Consider the following 22,073-nt stretch of genomic DNA (forward strand, 5'->3'; position numbering starts at 1 on the left):
ATGTCATAGAGAAATTAAAACACTAAGAAATCGTGCCAAAAGTTGATCCCCCACGTTTTAAGGCAATACGTGGAATTTTATTATTTTATTATTATTTATTATTTTTATTATTACTAAGTTATTATCACGCATTGAGGGTTGCTTGACATAATATTAATTTGATCAAATCAAATGACTTACTTTTATTTACGTTACGTATATCAAAACAACTGTTCAAATACAGTATAACCACTCCTCTGCTCACAATGTATCTTTTTTGTCTCTAGATGGAGACAAAACCAAACCCTGCGCGCAAACCTTTTTGTATTCCTATTTTTAAATCACTCTTGAGACAAATAAAGAACAATAAACAAAAGAGTTAACAAAATGTTGACCAGCATATTTCTTATTTCTCTTTTTTTGTTTGTTTTAAAGGCAGTGTAGCCTTTCGCGTTAACAGGTATTCAGCACCGGATAAATACGTCGTTTTTATCCAACCTTAAAAAATAAAAGCTTACTCTTATTTTTGTGACTTACCGGAAGTTGTTTGTTCAAGTAGTAGTGACTTGACGAAGTTGCGCTCCTCAAATCCAACTTTCAGAGACGCCAAACGTCTGCGCGTGCATGCAAGAACATTTCACCGCATCCGATTTTTTTTTTCTCTTTTTATCTCTCTTATGCAATAAACACTTTTACTTGACTTGGACAACAATTTCAGCGCCCCCAGTGCAACACAATGTGGGGAATCCACAGGAGCCGGTACCGGAGCGGCTCCGGAGCATGCGAGGAGCCCGAAATTGTGGTGAACATCGGCGGGCTGAAACAGGTGTTTTTCCGGGACGTTCTCGACCGTTTTCCGGAGACCCGACTGGCTGAACTGGTGAACTCGGTGTCACCCGTCCCTACGGAGGAAATCTCCTCCTTGTGTGATGATTACGACCCTGATAAAGGAGAGTTTTATTTCGACAGGGATCCAGACGCCTTTAAATGCATCACGGAGCTTTATTATTACGGCGAGATCCACATCAAGCGAGGCATCTGCCCCATCTGCTTCATGAAGGAGATGGATTTTTGGAAAATTGACTCGGATTACCTGGATGAGTGCTGCAAGAGCCACTTGCAGGAGGTGGAGGACGAGCTGGAGGAGATCGCCGAGAAGGTGAGGACCATCCTGGTGGACCGGGATGGAGACCCGAGCGTCAGTGGCTGGCAGCGCTTCCAGACGTGGACGTGGAGGTTGATGGAGAAGCCCGAGTCGTCTTTGGCCGCTCACATCATCGCCATCCTCTCCTTTATCTTCATCCTCATCTCCTCTGTGGTTATGTGCGTCAGCACCATACCGGACCTGCAGGTGGAGGACGAGGAGGGGAAACTCACGGAGAACCCCACCATGGAGGTCACATTGATAAAAAGAAACTTAAAAAATAGAAACTGGAAAACATCTTTAGATGAATAACACTCTTTTTTTTTTTTTCAGTGGATCGAGACGGTGTGCATCGGCTGGTTCACCATCGAGTATGTGCTGCGTCTGCTCTCGTCCCCGAACAAAGTCAAATTTGCGCTGGCCTTCATGAACGTGGTGGACTTCATGGCCATCATGCCCTTCTTCGTGGTGCTCCTCCTTACCTCGCTGGGCGCCGGCGTGATGGAGCTGGCCAACGTGCAGCAGGCGGTGCAGGCTTTACGCATCATGCGCATCGCCCGTATCTTCAAGTTGGCCCGCCACTCCTCGGGACTCCAGACCCTCACCAGCGCCTTGAAGAGCAGCCTGAAGGAGCTGGGCCTGCTCCTCATGTACATGGGCGTGGGGGTGTTCCTCTTCTCGGCGCTGGGATACACCGTGGAGCAGCACCACCCGGAGACTTTGTTCACCAGCATCCCGCAGTCCTTCTGGTGGGCCGTCATCACCATGACCACAGTGGGTTACGGCGACGTGTACCCCAAGACTACCTTAGGCCGCTGTAACGCCGCCATTAGCTTTCTGTGCGGCGTCATCGCCATCGCTTTGCCTATCCATCCCATCATCAACAATTTTGTCCTGTTCTACAATAAGCAGCAGGTTCTGGAGACGGCCGCCAAGCACGAGATCGAACTGATGGCATTGCGTTCCGACCAGGACGACGAAGGCACCCCCAAACATGTGTGTGGGACACTCCTGAAGAGCCCCCGCAAGTGGGGGGCGGCCAACCAGGGCCCTAACATGAACACAAGCTTGGAGAGAACAGCTGAAATCAAATAGTTCTCTGAACAGTTCCTCACATGTGTCTCCATCTTTGGGGGTGTCCAAAATAAGAAAATAATCAGATGTATCTCATCATGGATGTACAGTAGAATCTCGGGTTGTGAATCCATTCTGTGACCAAATCAAAATGTAAAGTCATGCTTTCCATTGTAATGAATGGAATGCAATTAATCCGTTCCAGCCAGGTAAGTAGTAAAAAAAAAAAAAAGGACTAAAGAATATAGAAAAAAAGTTATTATTCCTCTGTATAAATCCGAATGTTTTTTGTGTCAAAATGGAAGGTGTGTGACGGCCCACAACATTATTACATTACGTCTCCGCTAGTGTACCTAATAAAGTGTCCCGTGAGTGAACAAGAGTCTAAAGGCCTTTTTTCTCGCCGTGTTGTCCGACGCAACCTCACAGCTGTTCACGATGCGTCTGTCGCTGTCATTTTGGGTCGAGTGACTGTGAGGCATCGGATATAAACACGATCCAGGGCGGTGGAATGCTTCTAAGGTCGTGACCCTGGCTTCTCCACTGCGAGCACGCAAATATACAACAAACATACACGCATCTTCAAGTTCAAATATAGATTCACTCGCTTGGAGCCCGAGACAAATATCCGAGCCCGCCTCCAATGCACACAAACAAGTGCATACATTGGCTCCTTTGCTTGTGACCTACTGTGGGCTGTTGGCTAATCACTATTTTCACTCCTCCATGTTGCTCGTCTGTGGCATTCTGTGGGTGCCCGAGATACGGAGCAGCTAGAAAATTTCAAGACTCAAAAAATAAAACCCATCCAAACTTAGTCCGGAAAGAAATCATTGGCGTTGACAGTTGTTAGTGTCTATTTTTATTGTGAGGAGTGTTTTTTTTTTTTTTTTTTTTGTCCTGCTTGTGTGAGGGTGGACAATAATGACACCACAGCTATATTTGAAAGGCAATGTTTACCCGTGGACTGTAGGAGGCAATTATTCCTGAAAGTCCTGTCAGCTGACCTGCACTTCACGTTTTTTTGACAGCACTTTCCCCTTTGCCTCGCCTTGCAGGACATCCCAGTGGTCCTGTGACAGGAAAAATAATAATATATATGATTTATGGTCATGATTTTACAATACGTCTTATTGCATGAAAGATCTTTTACCTCACAATATGCCTTTTTTTTAAAAACAGAGGGGAGGTTGGCTGCCCCTAGTCCCCCCCCGGTCCCGCCGCCTCTGCTTTTAATGACTAAGCCATATAACTGAATTTATTATATTAAAAAAATAATAATAATGTGTAAATTCCAACATACTCGAGGAAAACACCTGCTTCGGGTGATCTAATTTGAAAAGAAGAGCGTTATCACATGCCCCGGAGTAGTCCAAAGAGGATATTGAAACCGATTTGCATCCAAAAAACCTATTCAATTGAATAATAGCGTGTGATAATGTGCAACGGTGCTTCGCTTTCACCGGCGGTCGTCTGGGGATTTATTTTCCGCTGCAAGAACAAAGCCGTATAACAATCGGCCGCGATGGAGAACGAACGCTCCACGAGTTCTCTCGTCTGCTGGAGGAGTTAGTGGAGACAGTCAAAGTGCACCCCGGAGTGCTATGACTGCGTCGGAGAGACAACAATTACCAAGATTAATCGTGACCTCGTGGAAAAATTGAGATGAGGTGCAAATTCAGACTGGGAAATAAAACGCTTTGTTCAACATAACGCATTTCGTAAACCGTAAAGTGACACTAAAGCGAATTCCTTCCGTTGTGTTTTTCGGGGTTGAGCGTTATTGTCCTTGTAAAGGATTAGATTGCTTCCAAACGGCAAGTCATCGGATTGCTAAGGGGTGTTAGCGGCGTAGCGGTGAGTGTTTGTTTACATTTGCTCATAAAACACCAAAGGCCGTAAAAGTCGTGAAGATAAGGTGTGCTGGCGCGCGCTCGCGGATGCGGCAAAACTTTACGCACTAAATCAGATTATAGAGCCACTTTTGTTTTGTTGTGGTTACGTGGAACAACAAACTCTTTTCGTCTTTACACCTCTGTCTGCCACCTACTGGTGAAGACTGTTATTACAACTGCTTCAGGGAAAGCAATGTGAGTGCAATTTCACACTTAATTTGTAAATATGAAAGACAAAATTCCAGTGACATGGAAGTCGGCACAATTAAGTCTAACAAATGAGGATTTTCTTGTTTGTTTGATCCTCTTGTTATAAAGTGCTTAAAATGTCGTCCATTTAAAACGGCGCTTTGGTTCTCACCTTATCTGGCAGTTTGAACGAGCACCTTGCCAAGCGCCGACTCAATTGAGCCTTTGAGAGCTGACGGGGCCCAAATGAATTGTTCAAAGCCGCTTTTGCTTTATTCTAAAATCAATCCGTCCATTGCTTGACTTTCTTGGCAAATGAGTTTTCATCCGAGGGTTACAAAGAGCAGCTGGCACATAAAAAAAAAAAAAAATGGCTCTCGTGTGTGTCTCTCCGCTTGCATACTAAAGAGGACATCACCAAACTGGGCTCTTTAAAACGACATTTTAGGCTAAAATCGCTGAAACGGCGCTTTTTCTTTTGTTCGCTTCTGTGATCTTGCATCATCTCCGCTGATCACTTGTATGGACATCTCATTAGGAAAATTGGCCGGAGAAACTTGCTGATGCATTTGCCGGTTGATTATCTCGTCGGACTGAACGGTGCGGGTTCAATAGCGGCGAACGTTTTGATGAATCCTAGTTTGCGATCATTCATGTTTGATGTCCGACACACGTTCTTTGTTGGCTTTATCGCCGTCCAACCTTCAGAAAACATTCTGCCCCACCCGCTCCCCTGATACATGATCTTGCCGGGCCGCCTTGACCCACCCTCGCGAAACAACAGGTGAAAGGTCTTTTATAGACGCCGCATAAAGCCCCTTCGGGGACAGTTGCAAGCAGATGATAATCCCTTTTGCATCAAAGCGAAAGAATCGTTAGAGGATCCAAATGACTCATGGCAAGGGATGCGAGGAGCCATCAAGGAGATTTAGATGTCGCTCACTGATGAAATGCTGCGTGGTGTTTTTCTGCTCTTCTTTTTTTTTTTTGGAGGTAATTAAACTCTGTCAGGCCAGTTTGTGCCCTTGCGTGAGTGATCACTTGGAGAAATCAATGGACAAGGAGAGGAGGAGGACAAAAGGTGGCCTTTTGTCCAATGTCATCCATTCCCAGAAGTCCAAATATTTTTTTTAGCTTAATAGAACACTATTTGTTTTTATAGATATATTCAGATTATTTTTTATCACGATCCCTTTCCATGAGGATTGCTTCGGTGTTAAATCCCGGAGTCTTTAATCTCCCTTATTGAACGTAACGATCTGTTCAACGCGGATTTATGAACGACTCCTCGGGTCTCAGTGTCAGAAAAGAGAAAAGTATCTTTTCGCCTCTTCCTTGGATTTAAACGGTGAGATGATTTATGAGTCAGAGGCGGGGATGGCTCGTAACAAATGAGGATGGAGGTTAATGCACGGGATGTTGTTGTGTTTTCAAATCGGTCACCTCGGTTACACGATTCTCCCGCTGCAAAGCGATTACGTGAAAAATCCAGCGGAGCTTGAACATGCGATTTGAGTCGCCGTGCGTGGGAAGCTTGATAAAAGGCTCAGTAGGAGCATTTGCTCGCTAATGGCGTCTGCAAAGCGGCCTCTCTTTTCCACCTTTAGGTTACATTTTAATGAGGAGGACATTTAACCTGAGCTGGACGTGGAGAAAAAAAAATGGTGAACGAACAGAACGCGACATTGATGTGTAAGTTAAAACTCATGTGATCTTTTCTTATTCAAGGAAATAAATAAATAAATAAATAAATAAATAAGATTTCATCAGCTATTGTTGCTTTTCTCGGGCGAAGGTGTTTGCTGACATTTTCAAGAATAATCGTCTACCTATAGGATAAACAAAAATTTCATTCATATCACAAGACGGGGTAGCGAGATTTTAAATTTTGACCTTTTGTACTCCCCCGTTGTGCTTTTTCATCTATAAGGCAAAATGTCAAGCGCAAAAGGTTTCTTTGTCATTTCGTCTTAGCACCTTGCTCACTTTTAAATGTGAGAAACCTGACAGCCCGGCGATGAAAAACGTTTCCTTGCAGCAATGGAGGCGCGTGAACATGTCTGCTTTCACACTAAGCCCACTCCCCGACTCTTTTCATCAACATTTACCTCGTAGCGTTCAAAGCTGCACTCTGGCCTGGCTTGTATATTAAAATCAACGATGAATGATGTTTCATTTTCATAAGTGAAGGTTCCCTGAGCAGTCGACTATATTTTATCCTCAATAGGAATTACTACCCATGCAGAGGTTTCATATCGTTAGGAGAACTTGAAGAATTAATGCGGGTGGGAAAAAAAAATATCTAGAGGTCAAGCTGGAAGATTCAGCCCACCCACACATACACACTCGACATCATTAAAAACAATGCGGCAAAAAATGTCTGTCGAAATGGAGGTAGATGGAGTTCGGGTTTTGCTGTGGTTTGGAAATGCTGTGGAGTCATCCAATGATGACCCCGAGACCAGATTAGAGGGTCTTATTTTTAGAAAAGACCAAAAATGGTTTCGAAAGTAGTTGTTGAGAATTTTCCACTTACCGGACCGCGTGAAGATCTGCAGAATTTAATCCGAGACTTGTTGGCAGTGAGCGAAGTCTTTTATATTACCGCCTCATGGTCTTCTTTCCTGAGGAGAAACATTTGATAAATGAAAGAAGTGTTCATACAGAAATGAAAAAGAAAAATAATTTACCTTGTTGCTGCAGTGTCATTTCTCTTATCTCAGAAAATGTTTCCTCACCAGCAGCCACCACATAAATTCAATAAAGGAGACCTTTGCTCTCTTACAGTGTTATTGTTAGCTTAGCTTGTTGACTGGCGCATTCAAAATGGCGTTGAAAAGAACTTATTTTTTGTCAACATTAGCTTAGCTATTTCTACATTTTTGCTTTTATTTGTAAGTTCACAACATGGACAAAGCTGAGAACATGTTTTGCTGCTTGAAATAAGTTTTATAGTCATGAATCACAAACATGTCTGAGTCGTTGCTAGCTTAACTCCGCTAAAGAATTGACACACAAAGCTATTAAGATGATTTTAAAGTGTTCGTGTGTAGCTTTTAGTTGTTTTTTTTACATATTTCCTACATCTTCTAGCACCTTTCACTAAACCCAGGCAGCAGTAACTACTTTTGTCTAAATTTTGCTATATCATCCTGTAGGTATTGGAAAATAAAAAAACCTTGACTCAGATTTTCAGTTCAGTCTCTGTGAGCGACATCACCGTGCGACTCTTGAGAGACTGAGGAGCAGAACAAATGATGGTCTCCGGAAGGAACACTTTCTTCAGGTTCTTTTGGAGCCATCCGAGGAGGTACTCTATCTTCTCGTCGCAAACCCACGGGTTGGCGGACAGGTCCAGCCCTTCGTCCTCCAGGGCGTTCAAATTGTCGAGCAGTCCTGGAGGGATGCTGCTAAGCTGGTTGTCATCCAGACTGAGATGTTTGAGCTGAGTGAGCTCCTGAAAAAAGTTCTGGGGAACATGACTGAGCTTGTTCTTGGAGAGGAATAAGTAGGTGAGGTTCCGGGTGTTATGGAGCAAAGACGCCGCCAGACTGTCCAGTTTGTTGTTGCGCAGATTCAGCCGATCAAGTTTGGTGAGTTGATCCAGAGAATCTGCTGGGAACTTCACCAGATGGTTATTGGAAAGTTCGAGGTTTTCCAAATGCGGCAATTTCTGGAGAAAATCTGCTGAGATATTTGCCAAACGATTCCCAGAGACGTCCAACCAGGTCAGGTTGGAGTTATCCGGAAACCACGCGGACTCAGCTTTCTCAATCAGATTGTTCTTGAGCACCAGGATTTGAAGCGGAGCGTGACTGAAGACATCAGCGGGCAAGTCACTCAGCTTATTGCCGGTGAGATCCAAAGTCGTGAGGAGAGGCAGGCCTCTAAGGAGGTGCGAGGAAAGGTTCTTCAGATGGTTGCTGAACAGGTGCAACTGCTTCAACTGAGGGACCGCGTTGAGATCCTGCTCGGAGATGGATGAGATGTTGGTGAACTGGATAGTGAGGATGCTGGTGTTTTTGGGGAGGCCCTCGGAGGGGAATACGGTCATGGGAACTTCATTGCAGACCACCTCGGCTCTTCTCGGGTAGCATTTGCAAAGCGACGGGCAGGCTGAAGCAGCATGGCCGAAATAGGCCAGGTAGAAGATAACTGCGTAAAACGCCTTCATTACTAAGACACAAGAAGAATGGAGTCATTTATGAGTCAATCAATTAAATTTGATCATTTCCGATCGTTCACCAATCGCGATGAATCACTGCCCTGGTAAGAAATTAGAATCCAACTTACTGTTGCTTGAAGGTGGATGAGTGTCAGCCAGGCTGCAGGATCTGCAAAAGCACTGAGTCATACGAGGAGCACAACCCCAATGTAATCATTACTTGTTATGCAAACAAGCCGCTCACGCTGCAGTCAAGGACGGCTGATCATGTGACTCGGACGAAAACAACCGGACATTTTGATGATTTGTTGTTCGCCCGGGACCTCGTCAGTCACACACTGGTTGAGAGTAAAAATCCAAAGTGCGGTGTGAAATAGAATTTTTTAGCAGATGGGCAATATGATGAGCTATTACATTATGTATAATGAGCGCCAGTTGGCTTTAGGCGCTTTTGAAAGATTAATGGAAGCCCACTCGTTTCACCAGAACCTTGGAGGGAAATGAAAATATTCTGGTTGAATAAAAAAAAAAAAAAATGCTGGAGTGAGGTATAAGTGAAGACAAAATTGGCCTTACCTTAGATGTGAGCCATCTTGATGTAGCCATCACCCAAATGAGTACAAAAAATGGATGGATATGTAATTTTATTTGACCATTGGGAGAGAAAAAATAAAAACGGGATTGTTTGAGTTTCCATTTAAAAAGATAATTTTTTTGTTGATAAACTGAACTGGTGACCCAAAATGAATGTGCAATTTTGTTTTGTAAACAATTCCCAGACAAGCCCGCCGTGCTGATGTGTAATATTAAACGCTCATAAAAAATAATATAATCCGTGTTTTCTAAACATTCTAAGATATGATCCACAAAAAAAAAAAAAAAGTCCTCTTCATTTGATATATATACAATACACACAGCCCTTGCACTTCAAACCCAAATGTGAAAGTCCAATTTTGTTCACCATGTCGTTATGACAACATGGCATCCTGAAAAAGATTGTTCCTCGGGTTAAAAAAGTTCAGTTTCATTTTTTGGCACGCTGCTGTCAATCATCCCGCAAGGAAGAATCTCTTCGCTGAGCCAGGGTTAACTGTAGGGAAGAAATAGAGATGAAATTATATTCAAAGAAAAAAAAACACACACATGCTGTAATAACGGCACACTCCCACACAAAATCCACACAATCAAATTCAGTTCAACTAAATTGTCCAAAAATACGCTTCTTCTCAAATGGATGCCTCGAGTGAAAACAATGCATGAAGTAGGTAAAAAAAAAAAATCACTGCAATTGTCAGACAGCACACACTGCGAGCATGCCAATTACCCTCCGTCCCCCCTTTCTTTCAGAAGAACATATCATCATCACTGTCGGTGTCATCCAACGACCACCTCAAGTCTTTCAGGTCAAAATCAAGCAATCTGAAACGGTAAGTAGGAAGTTCAACTTGAGCGCTAACAAGAAATCAGGTGAGGGGGGGCAGAGTAGGGAGCTGCGAGTAGAACGATTAGGGGGTTAATTGGCATTGCTTCGTGCGGGCTGACGAGGGTGGGTTGGGGGGGGTGCTAGCTTAGCTACTTACAGTCTCCCAAGCATGGGAAACGTTAGAATGGTGGGTGAAGAGGTCAGTGGAGGATGATGCGTAGCATAGGGCCGCTGGTGAGGGGGCGAGAGCCAGTTTAGCATGCGGCCGAAATAAATAAGGTAAAATATCCTGATTAGCATATGAAGGAAAACTTTCTGAGGAACCCCTTGTGATGATGATGGAGTCATCCTCACCTGGCTTTCCCGGACTGCTGCTGACTTCTGGAGGACGACAGTTTCACGGCCCCGCGGTGCGGGGAAATCTGCGGCGAGCCCCTGGGTGATGGCCGGGGTGAAACGCGGGGGGAGGATCTGGCCGGTGCCTCGGGTAGATGGGCCGGGGCGGGGGCGGAGGCGGCGGCGGCGACCTGCGGGTGCTTCCTGGGGATGCGCTTGAGGAGTTGGCTGACCCATCGCTTCTGATCCTCCCGGCTCCCGGTTAATAACAGCAACTCTTTGGCCGTGGACATGTCGTAGTTCACTGTCCACGACAAGAAATATCGAATAAAGGACAAAAAAGAGCTAAGGGAAGTTGCTTAAGTTCTCCACTGACCCTTGCAGGGCCCAATGACCTCCTCCTTTCTGTCCAGGTGGTCCTTATGGCACTTGGCGTGGCATCGGCGGCACTCGAGGGCCGGCGGCGGTTTAAATACGTGCCACAGCGGTCGAGTGCACGCCTCGCAGCTGGACGGGAAGTGGTAAAGCGTGAGGACGAACTCGTGCCCCTTGTGGTTGATGTGGGAAGGGCGCTCGCCGAAGGGGGTGCTCTCCATGACCACCTGATCACGCTTGCTCTCGCCCTCGTTGGCGTACAGGATCTGGAAGACATGGATGGATTTGAAATTTCAGGCAATCCAGCTCTGACATGGGGCATCAAAAGGGATAAAAAAATGTTTTATTCATTTTGTATTATTGCCTTACCTGAAATATCCGGGGGATTTCCGCGGCGTCTGCGCGGTACACGTCGGTCTGAGTGACGGGTCGGACATGAAAGAGTTTGCTGGAGTGGGCGAAAAGAAAGTTGGAATAACAGTAAGGAACTAGAATAATATTCTTGGCAGTGAGACGTTGAATGTGAGCCTATATTTTATTTATTTTCTTCTTTCTGTTCTATCGACTAATCTGGCTGTAGATTGATTTCAAAGTCGAAATGAAAATCGACTCACTCGATATCCAAAATCATGAAAGGGTTGGCCTGTTCTCGGTCCTGCTCGCTGTTGTAGAACAGAATCTTTTTACTGCTAACCACGACAAACTGTTGAAGGGAAACATAAGTTAAATTTGATTCAAAATAAAATAATAAAAAAAGGAAATGTATGAGATTAGGTTAGGTTACCTTTTTGTCCCAGCCGAACCGTTTTGTGTGCTTGTTGGGGATTGAAAGCCAGCCCTCGAGTCTGGAATCTAAAACAAAGATCCTCATTTAATATTTTAAGCAATATTTATCTCGCATATAAACTCATTATTGTGTTCGAACACAGCAAGCGTGCATTCGTTCAATAAAATTTCCCTCAATATGACTTTTTCCTCATGGATTATCCAAAACAAAACCCCGTGCCTCTTTTTTTAGATGGAATTGGAAGAAAACAGGTCAAAGGTCAAGCTGTGAGTTTGCATCAGTGCACATCAAGCGTATTAAGACGCAGCGGAATCAGAGTAAACGCACTCGTGGGATTAGCTGACATCATGCTGAGTTCAAACATGGTCAGGTTTTTTTTCTCGTTTAATGTAAATCAATTAGTAGTAGTTGAAGGTTCAAGCCTGGCTTTAGTTTGGGGTCACCTTCAAGGTCAGGCTCAGGCTGCTGGTAGGTGAGAGCCAAGGGACGCTGGCCCCGCTCGTCACTTTCAGCATTTTCTTCCTCCTCAGAGTCAGAATCAAAGAGAGAACGGGCCGAGCGGATGTCGGGCCGGGTGTCGACGCGCACCGATTTGTGTGTGCGCTGGTAGGTGAAGGACATTGATTCCGAAGTGTGTGATTGAGTAATGCGAACTGTGGCCGAGAGGGTGAAGAAGAACAAAGGAGGAGGTGCACAAGTGAAAAGAGAAGAAAGGAAAAGTTGCAAATGCTAATTTGACGGTGGGGATGGAAACCTGGGTAGCCTTCGTCCAGGTCGTTGGCGCTGCTGATGCTGGTGGAGTCCAAAGAGTGGACGCTGAGCGAGGTCAGCTGACAGCGGAGCTGCTCGATGTCGCTGTCCTTGCTAGCCAATGTCATCTGAAGCTCCTGACGCACTTGGTTCTCCTCAGCTATCAACTGCGCGACAAATATGCTAGGAAATTTCTATGATCAGAAAAAAAAAAGTGGGCGGAACTCACCGCCTGCATTTCCGACATCTCTCGCTGGAATTTGATGATGGTGCTGTTGAGTTTATCCTTCTCCGATCGCAGCTCCAGTTGCAGCTTCTTGTTCTCCTTCTCCTTCTTGTGCACCTCCGTGTCGGGGCCTCGGTGGCCGATCCTCGTCGGCTCCCTCCGGTTCATCACCTCGGCCAGCTTGTTGATGGCCTGCGGGACACGGCACGCAATTCCAATATTTACGATATAAACGATAAACGTGTGAAGAACATTTCGAGCGAAAGCTGCAGCTGAAGACAATTATTTGTGGAAAACATTGGCTCGGTGTAGGCGGTTTGACTTCCGCACCTGAATCTTCAGCGTCCTTTCATTCTGCACTTGTTTTTCAAAGCCCGCAATGAGAGTGCTCAGGTTGTTCTTCTCATCCTTTGCATCCTCGAGGTCTGCAGAAAGAGCAGGATGTTTGACGTCAGAGGTTTATTTACAGAATGTATAGAAAGTTTTTTTTCTTCTCACGTTGCTGCAGTTCTTTCAGCTGGTTGTTGAGTTCCTCCTTCTCGCTAGCGAGGTTAGCCACGTCCACCGTCAGGGTACGATTGGACTCTTCCAGCTTTGAATGACGAGTTGAAATAAAAATAAAAAAATACTAAGCATATTAATTATGTCTATTTTTGGTGGCATCTCACCGAGCTAATGGTGGCCTCCTTGTCGCCGAGTTCCTGTTTATGCCTGGCCGTCATGTCTTTGATCTCCAGCTCCTTCATGATCTTTGCCTTCTCCAGATCCGAGTACTGCTCCTCGGCGATGGAGCGGGCCAACTGCTCCGAGTCGGCCTTGGTCAGGCTGACTTCCAGCTGGGAAGCCAGCGATTCCCTGTGGGTCAAAATTTAGCTCAATAAATACCACAGGACATTTTTTATTAGCGTCAATGCTAACGGCTAAGTTCCTCCAAACGAATGGTGTCCATTTGTAACACCCCCTAGTGGCATAAAAGTAAATAACACCAGAAGTTACCTCTCCTCCTGGAATTCTTCCAGACGTTGTTGAGCCTCCTTGTACAAATTATTGTTCTCATCACACTCCTCCTTCAACTCTCGGATCTGGGTCTTGTAAAGGGTCTAACACAGAAAGAGGATTTACGATTTGTTTCATCTCACAAAATTCACACTGTTAAGAATTTTTGCTAACTAAGCGACTTTGTTGAGAGAGCGCGGACGAAAAAAGGCGAAGAAACTCTACCGTGAAATATTGCTCCGCCTCCAGCTGGTCCTTTAAATCTTTCAGCAGAGCTTCCGACTCTTGCTTCTCCCTGTAACAGCGCCATCAATCTGTCATGCCCACAATGGTTTCTTGAAATCAACAAAAGTGCTTTAAAACCAGCACGCTCCATCTTCTGTGTGTTAAGCTGACCTGCGCATCTCCTGGTTTTGTTTCTCCAAGACCTGCTTAATCTCAAGCAGCTGGTTGAGCTCCTGCTTGAGCTGCTTCTCGGAGGTGCGCAGGACGGTCACCTGCTGCTTCTCCATCTTCAGGTCACTCTGGGCCAAACTGCGTGCGTGGACCTCCTGCTCCAAGCGCAGGCTCAGGTTCTTGACCTACATAAAAATGAATCAAATGACTCAAGTATCGGCGGCTGGTATCGGCTGCCGCTAGGAGTACCCGATAACTTTGCGTCGGGAATCATCCAACGCACCTCTTCGGAAATTTTCTCCTTTCTCGTGAGCAGCTCGTCCTGTTTGTGCTGTGCCTGTTTGTAATCGCAGTCCAGCATGGAGTAATCTTTCTTCAGCTGCAGTAGCTTGGCTTCCAGCTCCTGTTTGAGCGTGCGTTCCTCCTGAAGGCTGCGCTCCATCTCTGAATGACAGCAGAAGAACTTTGAATGATAAACACTTTGAAAGCAGACGAAAGGTTCCCCCCTCCCCTCACCTTTTAAAGCCGTAGACTTTGCTACCTCCAGGGACTGGTAAGTTTGGTTTTCATCCGCCAACTTGGCCTTGGTTGCTTTGTGTTCGGCCTCCTCCTGCTCTAGACTCTGTTGGAGTGACTTCAACTTGAACGTCAGCTCGATCTCTTGGTTGCTCTTTTCCTAAATAGTCAAAGCGGAATTTATTGGTTGGACCAATTGTTTGCCTCTCACAGATTTAAGTAGAAAGCTACAAGAACTTTGAAAGGCACCTTCTCAAGGTCAATGAGCTTCTCCTGCAGTTGGTTCTTTCCAGTCTGGGCGGTGGAGAGACATGACTTCATTTCTTTTACCTCGTCTTTCAGCCCAGATGTTTGCCCTGAGGTAGGTGAATACAAGAAGAACATCAACTTATACTTAAAAAAAAATCAAGAGCAGCATGTGGAAAACAACCCGACATTCGAAGATGACATAATATTCCTGAACGTTGATCCACAAAGTACGTCATAAATATACTTCTCACTTTTCCCTATCTCCACCCATTTTTTTTCTTTTTACTCATTAGAAGGGAAAAAAATGAAGGTATCATGAAAACAAGCCAAACATTGTTCTTCAATGAGCGTTCAAATCAAGTTTCCAAACACAAGACGTTTTCAGCATTTGGCTTCCATGACGAAAAAAACGGATCTTTCCAGCCATGACTGAATGATTTTCCAAATAAACAATTTACATCCTATTTCCCTGTCACAGCTCCAAGTCGTGCATGTTAACAGATGTTGTCCTCAATATGTCCAAAATAGTTTTGGCTTCAAAATAATTCTACTGATACTTTCCTACTGATACTCACTCTGTAGGTCAGCGATAACATCCATCTTGACGCTCCGCTCCCTCTTCTCCGCCTCCAGCTCGGCCCGCAGCGTCGTCAGCTGCTTCTCCAGCTCCGTTTTGGTCTCCTCCAGCTGTTTGCACTTCTCCTGTGTCTCCCTCAGGCTCAGCTCCAAGCTCTGGACCTGTTTCTGCATCTCCGCCTGGCTCTTCTTTAACTTGCTCGTGGCCTCCTGTTCCGCCTGAAGAGTCCCGGCCGCCTCCTCGAGCTGAGAAGGAAACGATGTCAACGGTCTACGTGGATGGTTGTTCTCCGAAGCGAGCTGTGGATTTGGAAGAGTTACTTTTCGATCACGCTTTCCTCACTTGTTTCTGCAGCTGGATGTTCTTCTCGTTGGAGATCTGTGAATTGTGGTTCCTCTTCTTCAGATCTTCTAACTGGTCCCTCAGGGTATTCACTAGCATGTAAAGATTTTTTTTAAAATTATTTTCACACATTTTAGTGAAAGTGAAATCAGGCTGCTCACGTTCGTTCTCCAGTCCGCGTTTCCTGTCCGTCTCAATATCGACTTTGCGCTGGTTCTCGGTACTCTGGTGCTGCAGCAGAGCTCGCTCGCACTCCAGCTGCCTCAGCGAGGCCTCCACCCGTTGTCTGTTGTTCATCTAATCGGAACAACACACTCAGGACAAGTGGAAAATAAAAAAAAATAAAAAAACTCACCTCCTTGTCTAATTCCTTGACCAACTTGTCTAAACGGTTGGTGGCATTTCTGTCGAGACAGAGCAGCTATAATTAGAGAAGATGGACTCCAAAAAAATATTAGTTCCATTCTTACCGGAACTTGTGCTCCAGCTCGTCTTTGGCCTGCATTTCATGGTCCAGCTGCTCCTCCAGTTCATTCAGTTTTTTCTGCAGTTGCTAACAAATCAGAGTAGAATGTGACTTGGATTAATTCATCTTCAAATTACTCGTGAATAAATACTCACTTCTTTCTTGTTGTCAGAGCGCTGTTGCTTCTCCTCTAATTTCTCCTTTTCGTTCTCACAATCCGGCTCGGAGATGTTTTTCTTTGCCTTCAGCAGCCTGAGAGAGAGAGGAGAAGAAAAAAAAAGTCGACAGGTTGCAGGCTTCTAAATAAACCAACCACATGTTTATAACTTAAGTGAGACGTTAAAGCTTTTTCATTTTCTGATTAAAATGATGATGGGAGACGTTTAATATTTGGAAATCATCACATGACCTTTTGGGGAAACTAGAACAAGATGGAAAAATGGTTTCCAGAGAGAATATTAGAAAATATTTTCATCTGCACATCTGACACTTATGTTAAAAAAAAGAAAAAAAGCCCAATTGTTACTTCAGCGGTAGACTAAACACAAACATCTATCTTGAGATTTTTTTTTTTTTTTGCATGCAGGCTTCAAGAAAAAACAGTGAGGGCAGTTTTGGGTCGAGTGTCAGAACAAGGCAGCTCAGTGTGAAGAGTGAACAAGCGTACAGTGTGTGAAATTTGGAAGGCTCTATTAAAAAAAAAAAAAAAAGTAGCGGCCGTGTTTCCAGTGTCAGAGCCTTTGCTCATGTCATAAAAAATAAAATAAAAAATAGAAAGGTAGCAAGCGTGTATCACCATAAAAGAAAGAACACTTACTGGTCTTCCTTGAAGTAGGTGAAGCCGATGAATGGAAGCTGGTTGCCCACGAATGCTTTTGGCGGCGGGAAGGTCTCAGCGGCTCCTTTATCGTCCTCGAAATCATCGAAGTTGCTGGTGTCGATGTCGCTGTTCAGCTCAGGTACGACGGGAGCCACAGCTGGAGAGAGACACAGTGAAAGCCTTCAAAAGCGAGCAACTTTTGGCTGCACTGCTAAAAAAAAAAAAAGGAGAAAAAAAAAGGAAAAAAAAAAAAAGTTAGACTTGGGCAAGGCTGGCGTGACCACCGCTCCTTTTCACGCACAGTGCTCACTTTGTGCGCACACACACGTCCACTCAGCGGCTTTCACAAATATAGCCTGCACTCTTCTCAGGGGGCGAAAAAATTTTAATCCATCACAGGATGACACAAAACAGCAAAACTTTCACTCTCACGTTGACAAACGTGAACGTCGAGCTTGGGAGAATTGAAATTGGGCTAAAAAAAGCCATCAAGCGGTGGCCCTTGTGGCGACGTTTCCCAGAATGCATCCTGATAGAAGGCGGCTAATGACAGGCAGCCCAGGCCACAGTGACGGCAAGAGAGCGGGCGCGAGACCCGTTAGTGGGGCATCCCTTCTCATTAGGCCCCGCCGCACCCATGGCCCCACCCCTTACCAGGGGGGGCGTCTGCCGGCTGAGTCCATCCATTTGCCCGAAGGTGTGCATTGTTATTTTTAAACTTTTATTGAGTTATGCCTACAAATATAATCTTCTTGAGTAAGCGTGATAAATGTATTTACCCAACGCACCCTTCCTAATCTTGGTATAATCCAGATAAAATGACCTCAGCATCTACTCACTTATCAGGCTGCTTCAAAAAAAAAAAACATTCTGCCTCTGCTTGCAGCGTTCCAATATCAACTTACTCTCTCGGATGTTGTCAAAGGTCCAGTGGTCGCTCTTGAAGAACGGGTGACGTTTGATCTCCTCCACTCCGGTGCGGCCCAGACGAATCTCCCTGCAGGCATGGAGGGGAGGGGCGTCAAACAATCAGAGTGAAAACGCCTCCCGCCGTCAACATCAACTAGACGCGCACTAGAACCTCTCGAAATCATAAAAATCGGATTAACTCCCAAGCGTCCTTCCCCCCTTTGCACTTCTATGAAACTCGACCTGCGCCCCCCCCCCCCACCCCCCTCCCACCCCACGCTTCTTCTACTGCGCGGCCGGAGGGGCGTAGCAGCTTTGCCTTGCCACGTGTGGGACATTCCAAACTCAGCCAACAGGAAGAAATCGCAGGGGCGGGAACACAAAGGGCAAAAGAGTGGGCTTTAAACCCCCCCCCCCAGCTAACTTAAAAAAAAAGTTAAATTCTGTCATAGTGGAGGAAAGACTGGTATCTTTGCATGAGGTCAGCTCACTTTTTCACTCCCACAGAACGGCGAGTGAGAAGGTAAATAAAGAGTAAAAAAAAAGTGAAAGGCTCCTCTGTATGGAGGTAGAAAGGCTCTTGTCCGAGTTCTTGCAGGTGGGGGGGAAGGGCCACAAATGTCAATAGGAAGTTCTCTCTTCTGCAGGGGAAGGGCCCTTGACACGACATTTTTACACTCACTTAACTTTAACACTTGTGTTGACACGAAAACTTTCTTGGGTATTTTTGAAACCTTTGGAATGATTCATAGGAGGTCACGCAGGTAAAAACATTTTCAAAATAAATTTCTAAGCTTACCAGCAGGAGCCTAGAGCGATACATTTTCTCAATTATTTTCTGGCCGTTCTCTCTACTGCAATTACAAATCGTATCATTTGTCTATAAAATGGCAAACCTGTCAGTTAAAAAGGCACAGATGAGGTTTTTGGCCTCCTGGGACATTTCCACATCATCCGGGAAGGAGAGGGAATTCTTGTGGTTCATAATATTCCCGTAGGTCCCCACGAGGGATTCAGCGTAGAAAGGTGTTACACCTGTGGGAAAACATTTTGAGAATTGAATGGTTGCGCTTAGTGAGTGTAATAACAGATTACATCCACAAGAGGTCACTCACCTACTAGCAGCTCGTAGATAAAGACCCCGACGGACCACCAGTCGCATTCTCGACCGTAGTGACCCTCGCTCCCCTGAGACTGCAGCACCTCGGGGGAGATGTAGTCGGGGGTGCCCACGGCGGTGTCACAGCGTACCATGCCTGTCTTCTGACCCACCAAAAAAAAAAATTGTTGAAAAATAACACTATCTAATCTGAACACTAGATGGGGCAATTTAGCTATGAAGAGCACAGACGGGAACTTACAGAGTCCATCTTCATGCAGGTGCCGAAGTCGGCCAGCTTGAGGTGGCCGTGCTGGTCGAGCAGCATGTTGTCCGGTTTGACGTCGCGGTGGATGAAGCCCAGGGAGTGGATGGCGTCCAGGGCCAGCACCGCCTCGGCCGTGTAGAAGCGAGCCCACTCTTCCGGTATGTCGTAGTTCATGGTGAGCGTGACCATGTCGCCGCCCGCCATGAACTCCATCACCATGTAAAGGTGGCGGTCATCTTGGAAGGCGCAGCACAGCTACGGAAAAACGACACAGATAAAATATATTAAAAAAAATTAAAACTTTCTCCCCAACTTTAATCCTTGTGAACTTCATGCACACACCTGGATGACCCAGGGACTGTTGGAGAAGGCCATGATGTGCCTCTCCTCCCAGAAGAAAGCCGAGTCAGAGCGCTTGATCATCTCAAACTTATTCAGCTTCTTCATGGCGTAAACTTTCCGAGAGGCCTTGTGTCGCACCTGGGCGCGAAAAAATGAGACACAATGATGAGGAATATTGACGAGGCGTGAGGATGAAATTACAGGAGCACGCCTGAAGAACGACATGCTGGCACATGTTCTTCAACTTGAGCGAAGCAACCCCCCTTTCCATCATTGTCGTCCCACATGCTGCTCCTGTCCAGACAGGCTTGGAAGATAAAACTTTTAGCACACACTAAAATAGCTATGTAGCTAGCTACACGATAACTCAAATTTTTTTACAAACCAAGTAAAGAACAGACCTATACAACCCAATAGAATGCAAAGGCGTCCCTAATAAAGCGACAATGAGTCCATTAGAAGGTTCTCACCAGCTGTACTTCTCCGTAAGCACCTCTTCCGATCAGCTTCACCTTCTCAAAGTCTTCCAGCTTGACCTGCAGCTCGCGCAGCTGGCTGACCGCTTTTTCATCTGCGAACAATGCCATGTCAAAACTTTCGTCGTTCGTCTTATCGCACAAAGGTCAGGCGAAACACGGCAACGCTTACATCGACTCAGGAACGTTTCGATGTTCTTGTTCTTCCGCAGAGCTGGGTAATTCAAATCGTGAGCCAAGGCATTTATCGAATCCTGGAAAACAAAAACACCTGTTTTGAACTTTTTTGACCCTTCCGAGCCACAGTGCTCCAAAACAGCCATTTTCATTTCGACATAGGACCCCTCCCTTTGGGTCCGGGGGGCTGAACGCCGTGGCCTCGCAGTGTCATCAACCGCATCGGGTTTCAATATGGAATCAAAACCCCACGGTATCTTCTCCGCCTGTTTGTCGGTGGACATGTGCCTGGGCAGGCAGGGGGCATCCGGAACAATTCTGCACCTTTAAATAGCAGCGGTGGGGAGAGATCTCCCCCCCCCCCCCCCCCCTCCCCCACTGGTGGAAATAGAAATGGAGGCTCACATGCTATTTATTGTTGGACAAACAGCTAACGGCTTTGGACTGACGCTGCCATTACGCACGCTATGGTTTCGCTGAATTGATGTTCCCAAAATAGATGAATCGAGGTTGACGTATTTTTATACATGCTGCAAAGTCCACATCACAACCAAAAAAACTTTTTTTTCATTTGAGTGACAGGTAAAATAGAAACATCATTCAGTTTAGGAGACAAGATTTGATCAGATTAGAGCTGATAATAATCATAACAGCTAACTGCTCGATGCTCTTCCTCCTCGTACTTCAGCTTTGCACTTTGACGAGATAACATTTGAACTTTTGCTGGAATCCAGAATTCTTGTTGTTGTGAGCTAGCAAAGAAAACGCCTCCATTGTTAATGATTATTAATACACGGACAAAAGACAACTAGCAACACGAACGGCTCAAGTCTTTGCTCTGAGCCGTGACGATTCATTATTCATTGACGAAAACTGTTACGACCTGCCAAATTTTCAGTCCTATTTATTTAACGGATGAGCACAACATCGAAAATGCTTGTGTTTGTGAATAAACGGGAAGGGGGATGACGTTAGGTCAGGGTGGGTTATCGCGACATTAATTCCAGGATGTGACCTCACTCTTCCTGCGTGGGAAGTTCCCAAAAAAACAAAAACAGGCCCGGTGGCAGTCTTTGTAAAGACAAACGTGCAGTGTTTTTTGTTCTATTGCATTATGTCATTTACAAGTGTGACAAGTTTGAGTATGAGGAAGCTGGGGGGGGGGGGGGGGGGGGATCAGTGGCAACCACTTGGAACTGTCATCTAAAAATTATTTTAGATGCTTAATATACTGGCTGAGTCTCAATGAATGAATAAACTGGAAAATATTGCCAAATAGGGTAAGGGCTGCATTCCTGATAAATGGCAAGTGAACTTTGTATTGGCACAACAAAGAGTCAAAGGTAGACTAAGCCTCACTGATAATAACATTAGTTGAATCCAAAACAAAATATTTAAAAAAAATCACACCTAAGGATGTTTTAGGAGTCGTTACTGAACCTAACGTGCGTGTTTTTGTAATATGGAAGGAAGTACTTAGAAAATTCCACTCAGGAAGGAAGCTGAGATTCAAACCCAGAACTGTGAGCAAGACGTGTAAACACCACTAGCGCACCAAACTGTGTTTAATAAATGATAATTATATTTGATCAGCAATGATCAAAAGTAAACTTTGAATGTGGTAGTGTATTTAAGACAACTTAGCATTCTGATATTGTTTACAGGTGTCAAATGAGCTCGTTTAACCTGCGGCCATTAATGACACGGCAGTATGACGTCATAACTTCAATATAACTTTATTAGAATTCTTTTATTTTTGAACTCACCAGCAGTGTTCCCAGGTTTAACACTGACTCCGGATTCTTCATGAGGACCTCCAGCTTATTCAGCCGACTTTCCAGTCGGCTCTCCGCCCCGAGCATATTTAATATTCCTCTTCAGCGATCATAAATAAATAAAATAATAACACACCGGAAGTGTGATCTTTTTTTCCCCTTATCTTGGTTCGATTACTCACGACTAGACTCCTCGTGCCAGCAGTCCGGTAAGCGGTCGTTAAAAGTTTGCCTGGTTAATTAATCCACAAATAAAGTTCCATAGTTATATCGTTATTTTGTCCTTAAAAGGGTCCACAGGCTGGCGAACCGGCCCGAGACT

General features: G+C 45.2%; 3 protein-coding genes across 5 annotated transcripts; 1 reads left to right on the forward strand and 2 right to left on the reverse strand.

Annotated features, from left to right (window-relative positions):
* The first annotated feature begins 553 nt into the window (after positions 1–553).
* Positions 554–2,577, forward strand: LOC125990301 (potassium voltage-gated channel subfamily F member 1). The gene is made up of 2 exons (XM_049757300.2): positions 554–1,375; positions 1,457–2,577. Exons 1-2 carry the CDS (start codon positions 716–718, stop codon positions 2,216–2,218), a joined length of 1,422 nt encoding a protein of 473 aa, XP_049613257.1. The 5' UTR covers positions 554–715; the 3' UTR covers positions 2,219–2,577.
* A 4,485-nt stretch (positions 2,578–7,062) lies between these two features.
* Positions 7,063–10,217, reverse strand: si:dkey-90m5.4 (leucine-rich alpha-2-glycoprotein). 2 transcript variants are annotated; one of them, XM_049757348.2, is made up of 4 exons: positions 10,027–10,217; positions 9,771–9,865; positions 8,575–9,536; positions 7,063–8,457 (listed from the first exon to the last, which is right to left on the reverse strand). In XM_049757348.2, the coding sequence occupies exons 3-4, from the start codon at positions 8,633–8,635 to the stop codon at positions 7,466–7,468; spliced, it is 1,053 nt and encodes a 350-aa protein (XP_049613305.1). In that variant the 5' UTR covers positions 8,636–9,536; positions 9,771–9,865; positions 10,027–10,217; the 3' UTR covers positions 7,063–7,465. The 2 variants fall into 2 exon arrangements, with proteins under 2 accessions (XP_049613305.1, XP_068505396.1); XM_068649295.1 differs by lacking the exon at positions 9,771–9,865.
* Positions 10,218–10,219: 2 nt separating this feature from the next.
* LOC125990297 (rho-associated protein kinase 2) lies at positions 10,220–21,892 on the reverse strand. Of its 2 annotated transcripts, none has more exons than XM_049757291.1 (31): positions 21,743–21,892; positions 19,972–20,053; positions 19,794–19,894; positions 19,324–19,461; positions 18,976–19,236; positions 18,730–18,874; positions 18,511–18,649; positions 17,611–17,702; positions 16,703–16,862; positions 16,041–16,137; positions 15,890–15,972; positions 15,775–15,823; positions 15,581–15,716; positions 15,420–15,511; positions 15,076–15,322; positions 14,501–14,607; positions 14,252–14,411; positions 14,019–14,179; positions 13,736–13,920; positions 13,565–13,634; positions 13,340–13,443; positions 13,012–13,198; positions 12,842–12,935; positions 12,674–12,768; positions 12,347–12,535; positions 12,122–12,284; positions 11,365–11,432; positions 11,195–11,283; positions 10,950–11,028; positions 10,582–10,846; positions 10,220–10,509 (listed from the first exon to the last, which is right to left on the reverse strand). In XM_049757291.1, the coding sequence occupies exons 1-31, from the start codon at positions 21,836–21,838 to the stop codon at positions 10,220–10,222; spliced, it is 4,224 nt and encodes a 1,407-aa protein (XP_049613248.1). In that variant the 5' UTR covers positions 21,839–21,892. The 2 variants fall into 2 exon arrangements, with proteins under 2 accessions (XP_049613248.1, XP_049613247.1); XM_049757290.1 differs by having other exon boundaries at positions 18,730–18,877.
* Between the last annotated feature and the right edge of the window lie 181 nt (positions 21,893–22,073).

Source organism: Syngnathus scovelli, chromosome 20 (genome assembly GCF_024217435.2).
Source record: "Syngnathus scovelli strain Florida chromosome 20, RoL_Ssco_1.2, whole genome shotgun sequence".
In the NCBI taxonomy this organism is placed as follows: domain Eukaryota; kingdom Metazoa; phylum Chordata; class Actinopteri; order Syngnathiformes; family Syngnathidae; genus Syngnathus; species Syngnathus scovelli.

Coding starts and splice junctions, on each gene's coding strand:
- LOC125990297 (XM_049757290.1), bottom strand. CDS start 21,838: ATGCTCGGGGCGGAGAGCCGACTGGAAAGTCGGCTGAATAAGCTGGAG. Junction 13,921..14,018: donor AGGAGAAAATTTCCGAAGAG/GTGCGTTGGATG, acceptor ATTTTTATGTAG/GTCAAGAACCTGAGCCTGCG. Junction 12,769..12,841: donor GCTGAAAGAACTGCAGCAAC/GTGAGAAGAAAA, acceptor CTCTTTCTGCAG/ACCTCGAGGATGCAAAGGAT.
- si:dkey-90m5.4 (XM_068649295.1), bottom strand. CDS start 8,635: ATGACTCAGTGCTTTTGCAGATCCTGCAGCCTGGCTGACACTCATCCA. Junction 8,458..8,574: donor TCATCCACCTTCAAGCAACA/GTAAGTTGGATT, acceptor CTTGTGTCTTAG/TAATGAAGGCGTTTTACGCA.
- LOC125990301 (XM_049757300.2), top strand. CDS start 716: ATGTGGGGAATCCACAGGAGCCGGTACCGGAGCGGCTCCGGAGCATGC. Junction 1,376..1,456: donor CGGAGAACCCCACCATGGAG/GTCACATTGATA, acceptor TTTTTTTTTCAG/TGGATCGAGACGGTGTGCAT.